Raw genomic sequence first — 14027 nt, 5'->3', positions numbered from 1 at the left:
AGAGTGTCGCCGACCGGCAGGGACGGTGGGATGGGATTTGCGGCAGGAAGTCCTAGTAGCTCCCAAAGCGGACACGTGATACCCAGTATTCCAGCTGGTGTTAAGTTAGCGTTGTGCGGTTTGTGACCTGTACTTTACAGGCGACACGCTGGAGGTGTGAGGTCGAGTCCCTTTTCTCAAAGCTCACATACCCAGCGGTGGCGCCACGACTGTCGTCGCGTGCAGGACGGCCGACTGAAAAGGCAGGTGGGTGGAGACTGAGGATGCGGACCGCGTGCTTGCTTCAGACGGGCGGGTTGGAGCGCGTCCCACGTGCGAGGTCAGGGGAACAAGGTCGGGGAGATGGGTCTGCAGGTGGCACGGGGGTGTGACCAGGGACTGGGAGACGCGTCTACAGGCGGCACATGTGTGGAAACAGGTGCGGGGGGGGCGGGGGGGTCAGTGAGCGCCTTCGAGAGGAAAGCACTTACTTAGTAAGCGGTGCTGGAGGCTGCGGACAGAGTAGCAGGAAAGCCGTGCCCGGGAGGCTCTGTGTAAAAGGGAAAGTCAGGAGGAGAGGTGGCATTTCGGGGGAAGGTGGCCTGCACTGCCCCCTTGAAAAGTCTGCACGGAATATGGGGGGGAGGAGTCATTGGATTTAAGGTTAATACGAAAGTGGTATTTTCAGAGCTTCTTCCTTAGGAAGGTGGTATGTCAGGTACAGTGTTTGTTTTTCTCTTTATTTTCAACGTTTTTGTGATAAAGTTAATACATACCAAAAAAGCGGGAGGAAGTAATAAATAGAAATGTGTTCTTTCATGCCTTCCCCCTCCTAACCCTAGTCCCTGATGGTGGCTGTAGGTTAGTTTGGTGGCAGCCTTCTAAGTTCAAATACAGAATTACTTCCACATAGACTTTATTTACATGTGTGTATTTTTAAGTCTCTTGAAAATGCGGATGCACATAGTATATATTACTAGAATGGTGATTTGCTTTGCTCTTTCTCAACATTTGGCAGTATTTGGTGTGTTATGATTACTTTTTTAAATGTTTATTTTTGAGAGAGAGTGAGAGGGGTAACAGAGGATCTGAAGCAGCGAGCCTGATGGGGGACCCGAACTCAAAAACCGTGACATCCTGACTTGAGCCAAAGTCAGATGCTCAAGTGACTGAGACACGGGGGTGCCCCAAAATATGATTATTTTTAATGCCTGCTTGGTAGTGATGTACCATAATTTAGTCACTTAATTACTCATGGATATTTAAATTGTTTTCAGGGATTTATGGGAACGGTGCTTCAGTTAATATTTTTGTACGTATTTTGTACATTTGTGTAAGTATATCTGGGGTATACGTTAATAGGATATGACCAAACTGAGAAAGGGCCAGAGTTAGACACACGTCTGGGATTAAATTTGACTTTAGTAACATACTGTGAAGACCTGGGAGGACAGAAAAAAAAAACAGAAATAGACTTAGAGGTCTGATTCACAGAACTTTGGTGGCCAGTTGGATGTGGAGATTATCTGGTCCTATCAAGTGGGGGACTTAGAAATTTCAGGTAGTGATGGGAATGCACGCTGGTGCAGCCACTCTGGAAAACAGTATGGAGGGTCCTCAAAAAACTAAAAATAGAACTAGCCTACGACCCAGCAATTGCACTACTGGGCATTTATCCACGGGATACAGGTGTGCTGTTTCGAAGGGGCACGTGCACCCCCATGTTTATAGCAGCACTGTCAACAATAGCCAAAGGATGGAAAGAGCCCAAATGTCCATTGATGGATGAATGGATAAAGAAATGTGGTATACACACACACACACACACACACACAATGGAGTATTACTCGGCAGTGAAAAAGAATGAAATCTTGCCATTTGCAAATACATGGATGGAACTGCAGGGTATTATGCTAAGTGAAATTAGTCAGAGAAAGACAAAAACCATATGACTTCACTCATGAGGATTTTAAGAGCGAAAACAGATGAACATAAGGGAACGGAAACAAAAGTAATATAAAAACAGGGAGGGGAACAAAACAGGAGAGACTCATAAATATGGAGAACAAACTGAGGGTTGCTGGAGGGGTTGTGGGAGGGGGATGGGCTAAATGGGTCAGGGGCACTAAGGAATCTACTCCTGAAATCATTGTTGCACTATATGCTAACTAATTTGGATGTAAATTTTAAAGAATAAAAAATAAAATTAAAAAATATTCAGGTAGTGGGAGGGAACAGTGGGACTACTCATGCATTCGAATTAAAGACTGGAGCAGGCGTGGCAAGGAAGAGCATGATGTTTATTTTAAACAAAAATATTTTTGTGTGCATTTCTAAGGTCTATTGAAGTAAACATCCGTAAAGGTCAAGGAGGGTATATAGACGTTTCTGAACAGGAAGTTGCCACTAAAGAGGTCTGAGGGAGTCTGGAATCCAGAAGATTGGAGGGCAAGGGTTATGGTCAGAGAGAGGAAGAGGATATTCCTTCCCTTAGCATGACCTGGTGATGAATCTCCCCTCCTCTTTCTGCTCCCCACACCCCAGGCCCTGTGGTTACTGGATGCTGTTTGCAGGTACAGCTCTCCAGTGGATGTGAGGGGCCACAGCAATCCTGTGATTTATGCATGGGGGCTGTTTCTCCTCAGCAGCCACCATAGCCCGGTCACTGATACATGGCTCTTCGTGGCTAACCAGTGCCATTACCTTGAGTCGAAGCTCCCAAGAAAGTTTTGTAAAAGTTAGGAGCATTTTCACAGGAAGCTTAAATATTATTTTCTCAAGAAAATAAAATAAAAAACTTCAGGTAGATATTCCTGAATAATGGTTATAACAGTTCAAGAGTAGTGACTCAAACTTTGATGTGCAGGTCAATCCCCTGGGATCTTGTTAAAATGCAAGTTCCGACTCCTCCCACCAAGGTGGGGCTGGCAAGTCTGCGTATTCAGCTCCCATAGATGCTGGCGATTATAGAAGCAGCCTTGAGGAGCATTAGAAGTGACAGAAATTAATGTGTTGGCTAGACATCTGTTAATCTTCAAATGTAACCCCTTAAGTTTCAGTTGGCCTCTAGTAAGGTAGTCCTGAACCAGCAGGACCCCTAATAAATCAAGAAGTGCACAAACACACTTTCTATCCATGAAAGGCCAGACATTGTAACAAGATCCAGAGATCCAAGCTGCCATCCAACATCGATTTAATACCATTTAATGTCACACCTCGTCAGAAATGGATGCTTGGATTCATTAAATGGCCCACCTGTTCTTTCCTTATTTTTTTCCTATATAAAACTCAAACACAGCATTGCATCTCAAAAATAAATGAGGGACACCTGGGTGGCACAGTCACTTAAGCGTCCCACTCTTGATTTTGGCTCAGGTCATGATGTGATGGTCCCTGAGCCCCGCATCTGTCTCTGATGGTTGGGATTCTCTCCCTCCCCCCCGTCCCTCCCCCACATGCGCTCACTCTCAAAATACATAAATATTTTTTAAAAATAAATGGGGGCACCTGGGTGGCTCAGTTGGTTAAGTGTCTGACTCTTGATCTCGGCTCAGGTCAGCATCTCATGGTTTGAGTTCAAGCCCCGAGTAGTGCAGAGCCTGCTTGGGATTCTCTGTCTCCCTTTCTCTCTGCCCTCCTCTCTCTCTCTCTCTCTCTCTCTCTCTCACTCTCACTCACTCACTCTCTCTCTCTCTCACTCACACACACACACAGTAAATAACATTTTTAAACATTTTAAAACTGTTTGTGCTTTAGCAACTAACATGAAGAATATAAAAAGACAACCCCCAGGATAAAGAAAATATTTGCAGATTCTATAACTAATAAGGGACTTGTATCTAAAATATATAAAGAACTCTTAGAGCTCAACAATTAAAAAGACAACTCATCTTAAATATTGGACAAAGGATGAATGGAAATTTCTCCAGATAAGATACAAATATTGCCTAAGCACATGAAAATGTGCTCAACTAATCATTAGGGAAATGCAAATCAAACCCATAATGAGATACTACTTCATATCCATTAGGATTTCCTATAATCCAAAACTGGACAATAAGGAGTGAGGATGTAGAAAACCTGGAATACTTATTCACTCCTGGGAGAACATAAAATGAGGCAGCAGCTTTAGAAAACTTTTTGGTAGTTTCCCAGAAGTTAAACACAGTTACTATATGATCCAGCAATTCTACTACTGGATATATTTACCCAAGAGAACTGAAAACATATGCCCACATGATAACTTACAGATGAATGTTCATAGCAGGATTGCTCATATTAGCCAAAAATTGGAAACATCCCTAATGTCCATGAACTAATGAATGGATAAGCTGTGACGTATCGATACAATGAAATATTTACTTGGCCATCAAAAGTAATGAAGTTTGAAGATGTGTTACAGCATGGATGAACTTTGAAAACAATTCTCAGGGGGTGCCTGGGTGGCTCAGTTGGTTAAGCGTCCGACTTCGGCTCAGGTCATGATCTCGCGGTCCGTGGGTTTGAGCCCTGTGTCAGGCTCTGTGCTGACAGTTCAGAGCCTGGAGCCTGTGTTTTGGATGCTGTGTCTCCCTCTCTCTCTGACCCTCCTCCGTTCATGCTCTGCCTCTGTCTCAAAAATAAACAAACATTAAACACACACACACACAATTATCAGAAGCCAGACACGTGATTCCATTTATATGAAATGTCCTGAATTGGAAAACTCATAGGACAGGAAGCAGGTTAATGGTTGCCAAGGGGCTGAGAAGGAGGGAATGGAGCGTGACTACTAACGTCTACAGGTTTTTGCAAGGGGTGGGTGGTAATGAAGTTGTTCTGGAATTAGACATGCTGATGGTTGCACAACCTGTGAATATGCTACAGACCACTGAATTGTATACCTTAAAAGGGTGAACTTTAATTTTAGAAAGCTATAATGTTTTTTTAAGTGTCATGTAGTGTGATGATAGTAATATGTATACACATTTTAATATATGCTACTCTGTTATTTCTAGAATTCTCTGTTGAGAAAAAAATTTTAATTTCTCTTGCAGCAACAAAATGGTTCAGCAAGTTCCAGAAAACATCAATTTTCCTGCTGAAGAAGAAAAAATCTTGCAGTTCTGGTCCGAATTTAATTGTTTTCAGGAATGCTTAAAGCAGTCAAAACACAAGCCAAAGTATGTGAATTTCTTTGGTAGAGTCTTTAAGAGTAGTCATTTTTTTAGACTGAGTTCCATGAAAGCAGAAACTCTTCATTCATCTTTGTGTTCCAGTCCCCTAGCTCTGTATATAGTGGGTGCTTTCAGCAGTAGGTACACGGTGAATGGATGAGTTTTTAAATATCAGGGTGGATTCCGTTTCTTTAAGAGGTTTTCTAAATAGAGTTTATGTGTCACCCTCTTCCTTTCCACTTTTCTCATTATTACCACCTTCATTTAAACACTTAGTCTTAGCTTCCTGTTGGAGTATTTCCTGCCTCTAGTCCCCATTCACCTGAAAACCAGTCCTTTCTTTACTGTTTTCATCGTCTATCTCCTGTATTCAAAAACTTTATGCGATAGATGTTGCCCTGTTTTACTGATGAGGTAAATCAGAATCGGGATGAATGACTTGCCTTAGTCATGGCTAATAAACGAAGTGTGGATAGTCTGATGGAGGTCACTCAGCTCCACTGTAACTAGTTTTTATGAAGGCAGGACTTGCAGTAAATCTCTAACCATATATGTCTGTGAATTTTCTGGTCTCGCTGCTTTTCTTCTCCCTGAGGATTCTATTGTGATAGGACCTATCTATACAAAAATGTCCTAAATTTTTGCTGTCTTAAAGTAACAACACATTTTTATTACCTCTGTTAGATTTACGTTCTATGATGGGCCTCCTTTTGCAACTGGACTGCCTCACTATGGACATATACTTGCAGGGACAATTAAAGACATAGTTACCAGATACGCTCACCAGAGTGGGTTTCACGTTGACAGAAGGTTTGGATGGGATTGTCACGGCTTACCTGTGGTATGTTTGAGTCACCAGCCTTATAATGTTCTGATTTTTTAATAAGCATTGGATTTCATCATATAATATGTTCAAGTATGATGAATTTTTCCTATAATGTACTTTGTTTCTATAGTGCCATTTGTAGTTCATCTTCTCTGTAGATTTTTGAGACTTAGTATTTTTTAAAACTGTTTTATGTTCTACAGTTGCTGACTTGAATCTGTTTCATAGGCAAGGATGTTAATAATCTTGTCACAAATTTTCAGGAATATGAAATTGATAAGACACTGGGGATCAGAGGACCAGAGGATGTAGCCAAAATGGGGATTGTAGAGTATAACAATCAGTGCCGAGCAATTGTGATGAGATATTCCACTGAGTGGAAGGTATGTTGGGTTGTTTTCAGTAGAATGAACAAAAACTTTAATTTTTAAATGGGAGTTAATATGGTTTATGCTCCTTTTGTGCTTTTTATGAGATGCGTCCAAAAGTGTGGCTATCTGTGTGAGGTTATGACATAAGAAGGTTGATCGTTCTCTCCAAAAAAGTATTTAGCTTCCACGTACAAGCCTATTAAGCTGTCAGCCTAAACGGAGCCCTCTTTTTCTGGTTTCTGGGTGCTCGATTGGTCTTCCATATTTAATCTCCTACCTGCTCACTGTGTATGACAGGAATTGGGCTGTCCTAGTGCATAGGTTAACTTGAATGTTGCAGTAAAAAAAATTCAGATGTTAAAAACAATGCAAATTTGGAGTCATTGTTATATTAATTTGACTCCCATCCTACCATTGCTTCTGTTAGTAAGTCCTGTGAAGGGCTAGCAGAGTTCCTGTCTCTCTCATTCTCAAGGGCTGAGGAGCAGAGGTCCTCAGCTCCCCCTCCTCCCTGGCTCTCCAGCTAGTGGTCTGTGTAACTTAAAAATATGTCTGACTTGTATTTTTTCCATCTCACCGTCTTACCACTTTGACTTCTCAAACTGGCTCTTGTTCCGAATTCCCTATTCCATATCAATCTTCCGAGCTTCACACATGATGCTCGTGAGCAAATCAGATGCCAAACCTTGTCAGGTTTTTCTTGCTCAGTGTCTCTTGTCTGGTCATTTCATTCCTACAGCCCCTCTCTGGTCTCCCTCCCACCCTCCCCTTCATTTCTGTAACCATCTCCTAATTGGTCTATTGTGCCCTTCCGTGCTCAGCATTTTGAGTAGCTTCTCTTGATTGGTGAATAAAATCTGATTTCATCACCCTGAAAATTAAAGCTCCTCCGTTTTCTCCTACCCTAACTTTTTTACTTTCTCATTAAAAGTTTTTTTTAATGTGTATTTGTTTTTGAGAGAGAGACAGAGCTTGAGGGAGGGAGGAGCAAGAGAGAGAGGGAGACACAGAATCCAAAGTAGGCTCCAGGCTTTGAGGTGTCAGCACAGAGCCTAACACAGGGCTTGAACCCATGAACCGTGAGGTCATGACCTGAGCTGAGTCAGACGCTTAACCGAATTAGCTGCCCAGGCACCCCTGTTTTTTAATTTTGTAATTTTTTTTTAATTAAAAATCATTTTTTTAACCTAACTTTATTCAGTCAAACTTTCTTGCTTCGTTGCCAGAAGGGAAAAATCTAATGAGTATAATATGCATGTAACTTTCTTTACCTTAAAAAAAATTTTTTTAACATTTCATTTTTGAGTAATTCACACCAAAAAATTGCAAAAACAGTTATGAAGAATTCATACTCTTCTCTACTTCTCAAATTCTAACACTTTCAATAATCATAATGTAATTATCGAAAGCAAGAAATTAACACTGATAAAATATAATAGATCTTTTTCAAATTTAACTAGTTGTTCTATTAATTATTACTGATCCAGGATCCTGTCTAGGAATACACATTGCTTTTAGTTGTCATACCTCCTTATTCTCCTTAAGCTGGAAGATTCCCTCAGTCTTTCTTTCTCTTTCATGACCTGTCAGTTTTTTAAAAAAAACTTTTTAAAAGTTTATTTATGTATTTAATCTCTGTACCCACTGTGGGGGTGCAACTCATGACCCCAACATCAAGAGTTGCATGCTCTACCGACTAAGCCAGACAAGCACCCCAGCTTTGTCATTTTTAAAGAGTATAGACCGATTATTTTGCAGAAAGTCCCCCAAAGTCTGATGTTTTCTCATGATTAAGTTTAGGTTATGTATGCATTTTTGACAAGAATGCTCAGAAGTGACATCATGCCCTTCTCTCTCATTGTCAGGAGGCCTATGATGCTGATATGATGTCTCATTGGTGACATTAATTTTGTTCACTAAAGTAATACAGGTCAGGTTTCTCTGTTGTTAATTTGTAACTTTTCCTTTATAATTAAGTATGCTGTGGGGAGATCTTGCAAATATCCTGTTTCTTATACTTTTGCTTAGGAATTTTAGCGTCCATTGATGATTCTTGCCAGCAGCAATTACACCTGAGGTATTTGCCGAATGGTAGTTTGGGTAGACTTGTATAAAGAAATATTAATATTTATAAATAACATCATCTGCAGATAGGACGAATGTCAAGAAAACTGGTTCTTTTTTTTTTTTAATTTTTTTTTTTTAACGTTTATTTATTTTTGAGACAGAGAGACAGAGCATGAATGGGGGAGGGTCGGAGAGAGATGTGGAGACACAGAATCTGAAACAGGCTCCAGGCTCTGAGCTGTCAGCACAGAGCCCGACGCGGGGCTTGAACTCACGAACCGCGAGATCATGACCTGAGCCGAAGTCAGACGCTTAACCGACTGAGCCACCCAGGCGCCCCAAGAAAACTGGTTCTTAACCTTACATAGATTTACTTGAAACATTGGTTGTTCTATTTTTCCAAAATCACTGGGCGTGGTGATAATAGAAATATAACATTGAAGTGCAGTGAAAAATATCATTGTCTAATAACTCTAATGTTCGTATTTTTAGTCTACTGTTACCAGACTTGGCCGATGGATTGACTTTGACAATGACTACAAAACTCTGTACCCACAATTCATGGAATCTGTCTGGTAGGTTTATTTGAAATTGTAAATATAATGAATATTCTGTTTATTGCTTAGTGGAGAGATTATGTACCATGAATCAGTTTTTCAGATTCATAATTATTTATCTAAAATCTTTGGGATGGATTTGTTTTTGTTTTTGTTTTTAAAGCTTTATTATTTTATTTTACTTTTTTAGAGCACTTTTAGGTTCACAGCAAAATTGAGAGGAAAGCACAAAGATTTCCTGAATTCCCTGTGCCCCCACACATGCACAGCCTCCCCATTATCAACGTCCCCGCCAGAGGTGATAACATTTGTTACCTCTAATGAACATACACTGACACATCATAATCATCATAATCACCCAGAGTTGGTAGTTTAGGGTTTACTCTTGGTGGACATTGTAGCCATTAATCATACAGAGGATTTTCACTGCCCTAAAAATCCTGTGCACCAACTGTTTATCTCTCTCACCCCAGATTGTTTTTAAATTCAGTAAATTTTGGATTCTACTAAAGTAATAGGATATGCATATATTCTGTGGTATATAGTGGTTCCAGCAATTTGAACAGCGATCTGTAAGCAAATACGTTAGTATTTTTCATCAGAACACATAATTGTTCATGCTAATCAGGTAAAGAATATAAATGGCCTAATGTCAGTTAAAGGTTTTTGCCAAATTAGTACCAAATTTAAGGAAAATTTCAGAAGTGTTTTTTTGTCTTTGTTTTCTAAATAATGAAGTTTAAGAGATTATGTATTTTGAATTTTATACTGAGACAAGTTGTATAGTGCAGTCACTTGTATAGCTGTTTCAAAATGAATGCTTTTTTTTTTTTTTCATTACTGTTACAAAACAACTGTTGTGATGCCAAAGTCTTACTAGGTGAACCTCAGGATAGATAGTACAAGAATCATTGCATACCGTTAACGGGCAAAGAAGCATCATTATTATGATTGCAGAGTGCTCTATGTACATACTTCAGGCCTTGAGAAAGTCTTAACTTTTGTTAAATTATACAGAATGACAGTGAGTTGCAAAGCTGTTTTGTACAGTGCACTTTCTTTGTGCTGTGTTGTAGGCGCACGTGGCTCTTACTGCCTTCCTGTACTTGCTTGCATTTCTCTTAGACAAGATCTGTTGTACATGCTTGGCCCAAGTCCTTTGCCTTTGAGGAGCTAGATGCTTTGGGGCAGTTTTCAGACCCTCTGACTCTGATAAGCCCCTGTGGACACATCCCCAGGCCTGTATACCCAAAGTTGGAAGCTTACAAGTTTTCTCTGACAGGCTGGAGACTTTGGAGAGGGGCCTTCCTGGTCACCGAGCATCTAGAATTCTCATGATTAGAGAAGCATCTAAGAACCAGGATTTGTGTTAAACACCTGAAAAAAAAAGGTACTATTAATGCTCTGGATTAGGGTTGTTGAGCACTTAAATGTGGCTAATAATAAGGAGCCAAGAATACACAGTGGAGAACGGACAGTCTCTTCAATAAATGGTGCTGGGAAAGCTGGACAGCCAGATGCAAAAGAATGTTTCTAGTCTGGTGTCTTACATCATACACAAAAATTAAATCAAATGGAATAAAGATTTGAATGTAAGACCTGAAACCATAAAATTCCTAGAGGAAAACAGGCAGTAAGCTCCTTGACATCTGTCTTAGCAATGATCTTTTTTTTTTAGATATGACCCGAAAAGAATGGTAGCAAAAGCAAAAATCAACAAATGGGGTTACATAAAACTAAAGAGTTTCTGCACAGCAAAAGAAGCTATCAACAATCAGGGCGCCTGGGTGTCTCAGTCAGTTTGCCTCAGTCAAAGCGTCTGACTTTGGCTCAGGTCATGATCTCACAGTTTGTGGGTTCAAGCCCCACATCAGGCTCTGTGCTGACAGCTCAGAGCCTGGAGCCTGCTTTGAATTCTGTCTCCATCTCTGCCCTTCCCTAGCTCACGCTCTCTCTCTCTCAAAAATAAGTAAACATTAAAAAAAAAAAGCCATCAACAAAGTGAAATGGCAACCTATTGAATGGGAGAAAATATTTGTAAATTGTGTATCTGGTAAAGAGATTAATATCCAAAATATGTAAAGAACTCCTACAACTCAGGAGCAAAAGAAAATCTGATTTAAAAATGTGCAGGGGCACCTGGGTGGCTCAGTCAGTTGAGCATCTGACTGGCTCAGGTCATGATCTTGCAGTTTGTGGGTTCGCGCCCCGCATCAGGCTCTGTGCTGACAGCTCGGAGCCTGGAGCCTGTTCCGGATTCTGTGTCTTCCTCTCTCTCTGCCCCTCCCCCATTCGCACTCTGTCTCCCTCTGTCTCAAAAATAAACATTAAAAAAAAAAAAAAAGGAAAAAAATGTGCAAAAGATCTGAAGACACATTTTTTTTCCCAAAGAAGACATGCAGATGCCAGCAGACCTGAAAAGATACTCAGCATCCCTCATCATCTGGAAAATACAAATCAGAGCCACAATGAGATACGACCTTATCCCTGTCAGAATGGCTAGTATCCAGAAGACAAGACATAACAAATGTCAGCAAAAATATGGAGAAAAGGGAATCTTCGTGCGTTGTTTGTGGAAATGTAGATTGGTATGGATAGTATGGAAAACAGTATGGAGTGTCCTCAAAAAATTAAGAATAGAATACCACATGTTGCAGCAATTCTACTTCTGAGTATCCAAAAAAAAAAAAAGAAAATGTTAATTCAAAAGAGATATGTGTCCTTATGTTCATCACATTATTTACAGTAGCCAAGGTATGGAGTTAACCTACATGTCCATTGATTAATAAGAGATAAAAAAGATGCAAGGTGTGTGTGTGTAAAAAATAGAATATTACCCAACCATAAAAAAGAGTAAATCTTGCTATTTGTGACAACATGGAAGGACCTTGAGGGTATTATGCTAAGTGACATAAGTCAGAAAGACAAATACCATATGATTTCACTTAGATGTAGAATCTAGAAAAACAAAACTCACAGACACAGAGAACAAAATGGTGGTTGCCAGAGGGAAGAGGGGTTGCAAGGTGTGTAAAGTGGGTCAAGAGGTACAAACTTCCAGTTATAAAATAAATAAATCATGGAGATGTAACATACAGCATGATGATTGTCAGTGATATTGTAGTACATATTTAAAAGTTGCCCAGATGATAAATACTAAAAGTTCTTATCATAAGAAAAATAAAATTGTTGCAACCTTAGTGGTGGACAGTAACTGGATTTACTGTGATTTTGCAGTGTGTATAAATATCAAGTCTGAATATAATATTACATGTAAATTATGGGTCAATAAAAAAGATTAATAAGCTTGGGAAATTTGATATAAAACATCACTTTTTAATTTTTATTTAAAGCCAAGCAGTACCATGAAAAATATGCAGTTTTTCATAAAAGTGTACTTCAGCAAATGACAAAGAGTTTAACTCATTTATTATACCAAACACATAGGAATTGGACTATAGAAACTATACCTAAAGGCAGTATTAAGGGTTCCCACCAGTGCATCCTGACATCCAAGTGGGACAGGTGAGTAGTTGCCACAGGAGACCCTGGAATAACTGTTACCAATGACATTTCAGCATTTTGGTGCATTTGGCTTAAAACAACATGGTTAAGTGTTTAATAAAAGTTTTTGCCCAACTGTAGGAGAGATATCCTAATCCCAATGGTTTATTCTTTTTAAATTGCTTTGTAAAACTACCCGTGATAGTACAATTTAAGCAATGTACCAGAAAACTATTAAAAGCAAATACTCTGAAATCCCAAGCATAGTTAATATTGGTGAATGTCTGCTTTTTCAGCATCTGAAAAATGTAGGTGTGTATATGGATATGTATAGTTTTCCACAACTAGTACCTCATTGTACAATATGGAATCACTTTTCCCACTCAAGTCATGAACATCTTTTCATGTAAACAGATACTAGCACTTTTAATGGCTGCGTAATGTCTCAGACTACTCTTGTAATTTACCAGCTAGTCCCCAGTTGAGAAACGTGGTATTTCGACTGGCTGATAGAAACTCTGTAGACAGACTGGTGTAAATGTTTGAGTTTGGGGAGACAGAATTTTGGTTGGGTAATTATTGTAAAACTGTTTACTTTCTAGGTGGGTCTTCAAACAGCTCTATGATAAGGGCCTCGTGTACAGAGGTGTGAAAGTCATGCCCTTCTCCACCGCATGCAACACTCCACTCTCCAACTTCGAGTCTCACCAGAACTACAAGGTGAGTGTGATGTCATTGGGCATTAACTTATGCACACAGAGGTTAACCATCGTGATCACGGTAACCAGTCCCCGCATGGAATGTTAGCGTAGGGAGTCCGTCAGTTTGACCATTTCTTACTGAGTGCTGGGAATGTTACCAGTTGCTAAACCGAGGCTCTATTAAGATTAAAAATGAGGGATTTTTCCCCATGAGATTTGTGAATGGTGTGTCTTCATGTGATAGCTTCTTGTTTTGACCATATTTTGGGGCCTCTTGGGTTAACCAGTGCAGCTCTCCCTCTTTCCCTTCAGTCACTGATTTTGGAAGAGTTATTGGTTGGCATGATGATGCCTCGTCTGGGACCTTGTAGCATTTGTTCATTTGTTAAAAGTATTTGGAACCAAATCTGATTTGTGATTGGTTGACAGTATTATGATTTTATTTCTGATGAACAGAATAACAGCTGTCACTGCTGCTAAGGGAGAGTTTAGATGAGTGTGATGTCACCAGAGTACACTCCGTGCTTTACCTTGTCTAGACAGACCGTAAAGGCAGGCAGTCTTCTGAAACGTGAAGTATCAGTTCTCATGTATGTATTCAAGAGGTGTTTTCTTTTCTGAGGCTTTAACCCTCTTTGCTTTTAAAGGACATTAATTTGTTTGAAAATTATGTCATTAAAGCTTTATTTCAAAGGCACTTTTTATCTTACAGAATGCTTTCACACATCTCATTTGATCTTTGCAAATCCTTGTGAGGTGGCCATGATGAGTCCTGTCGTCTCCTAAATACCCTTCTATGATAGTGCTCACGTTGTGTCATATTTTTTAGATAAAATACTTTAAGCACATAAAAATGTGGAGAATAA

General features: G+C 39.8%; 1 protein-coding gene and 1 non-coding gene across 5 annotated transcripts in view; both read left to right on the top strand.

Annotated features, from left to right (window-relative positions):
* IARS1 (isoleucyl-tRNA synthetase 1) overlaps positions 1 to 14027 on the top strand; it is a 67392-nt gene that overhangs the window by 1202 nt on the left and 52163 nt on the right. For 2 of the 4 annotated variants that reach the window (XM_019434278.2, XM_019434276.2), the window contains exons 2-6: positions 5016 to 5141; positions 5820 to 5976; positions 6225 to 6344; positions 8892 to 8974; positions 13063 to 13180. In XM_019434278.2, coding sequence (XP_019289823.2) covers positions 5023 to 5141; positions 5820 to 5976; positions 6225 to 6344; positions 8892 to 8974; positions 13063 to 13180 — 597 coding nt within the window. In that variant the 5' untranslated portion in view covers positions 5016 to 5022. Of the gene's footprint in view, positions 1 to 80; positions 247 to 5015; positions 5142 to 5819; positions 5977 to 6224; positions 6345 to 8891; positions 8975 to 13062; positions 13181 to 14027 lie in introns of those variants that run through there. The other 2 variants (XM_019434277.2, XM_019434279.2) reach the window with 2 other exon arrangements.
* Positions 2524 to 2655, top strand: LOC128778744 (small nucleolar RNA SNORA84). Its single transcript, XR_008424469.1, has one exon. It is a non-coding gene; the product is annotated as a small nucleolar RNA SNORA84 (small nucleolar RNA).

The sequence above is a fragment of the Panthera pardus genome, unplaced genomic scaffold, assembly GCF_024362965.1.
Source record: "Panthera pardus isolate Hobbes unplaced genomic scaffold, ASM2436296v1 HiC_scaffold_20, whole genome shotgun sequence".
NCBI lineage: Eukaryota > Metazoa > Chordata > Mammalia > Carnivora > Felidae > Panthera > Panthera pardus.
This window is presented reverse-complemented; position numbering and strand designations above follow the sequence as displayed.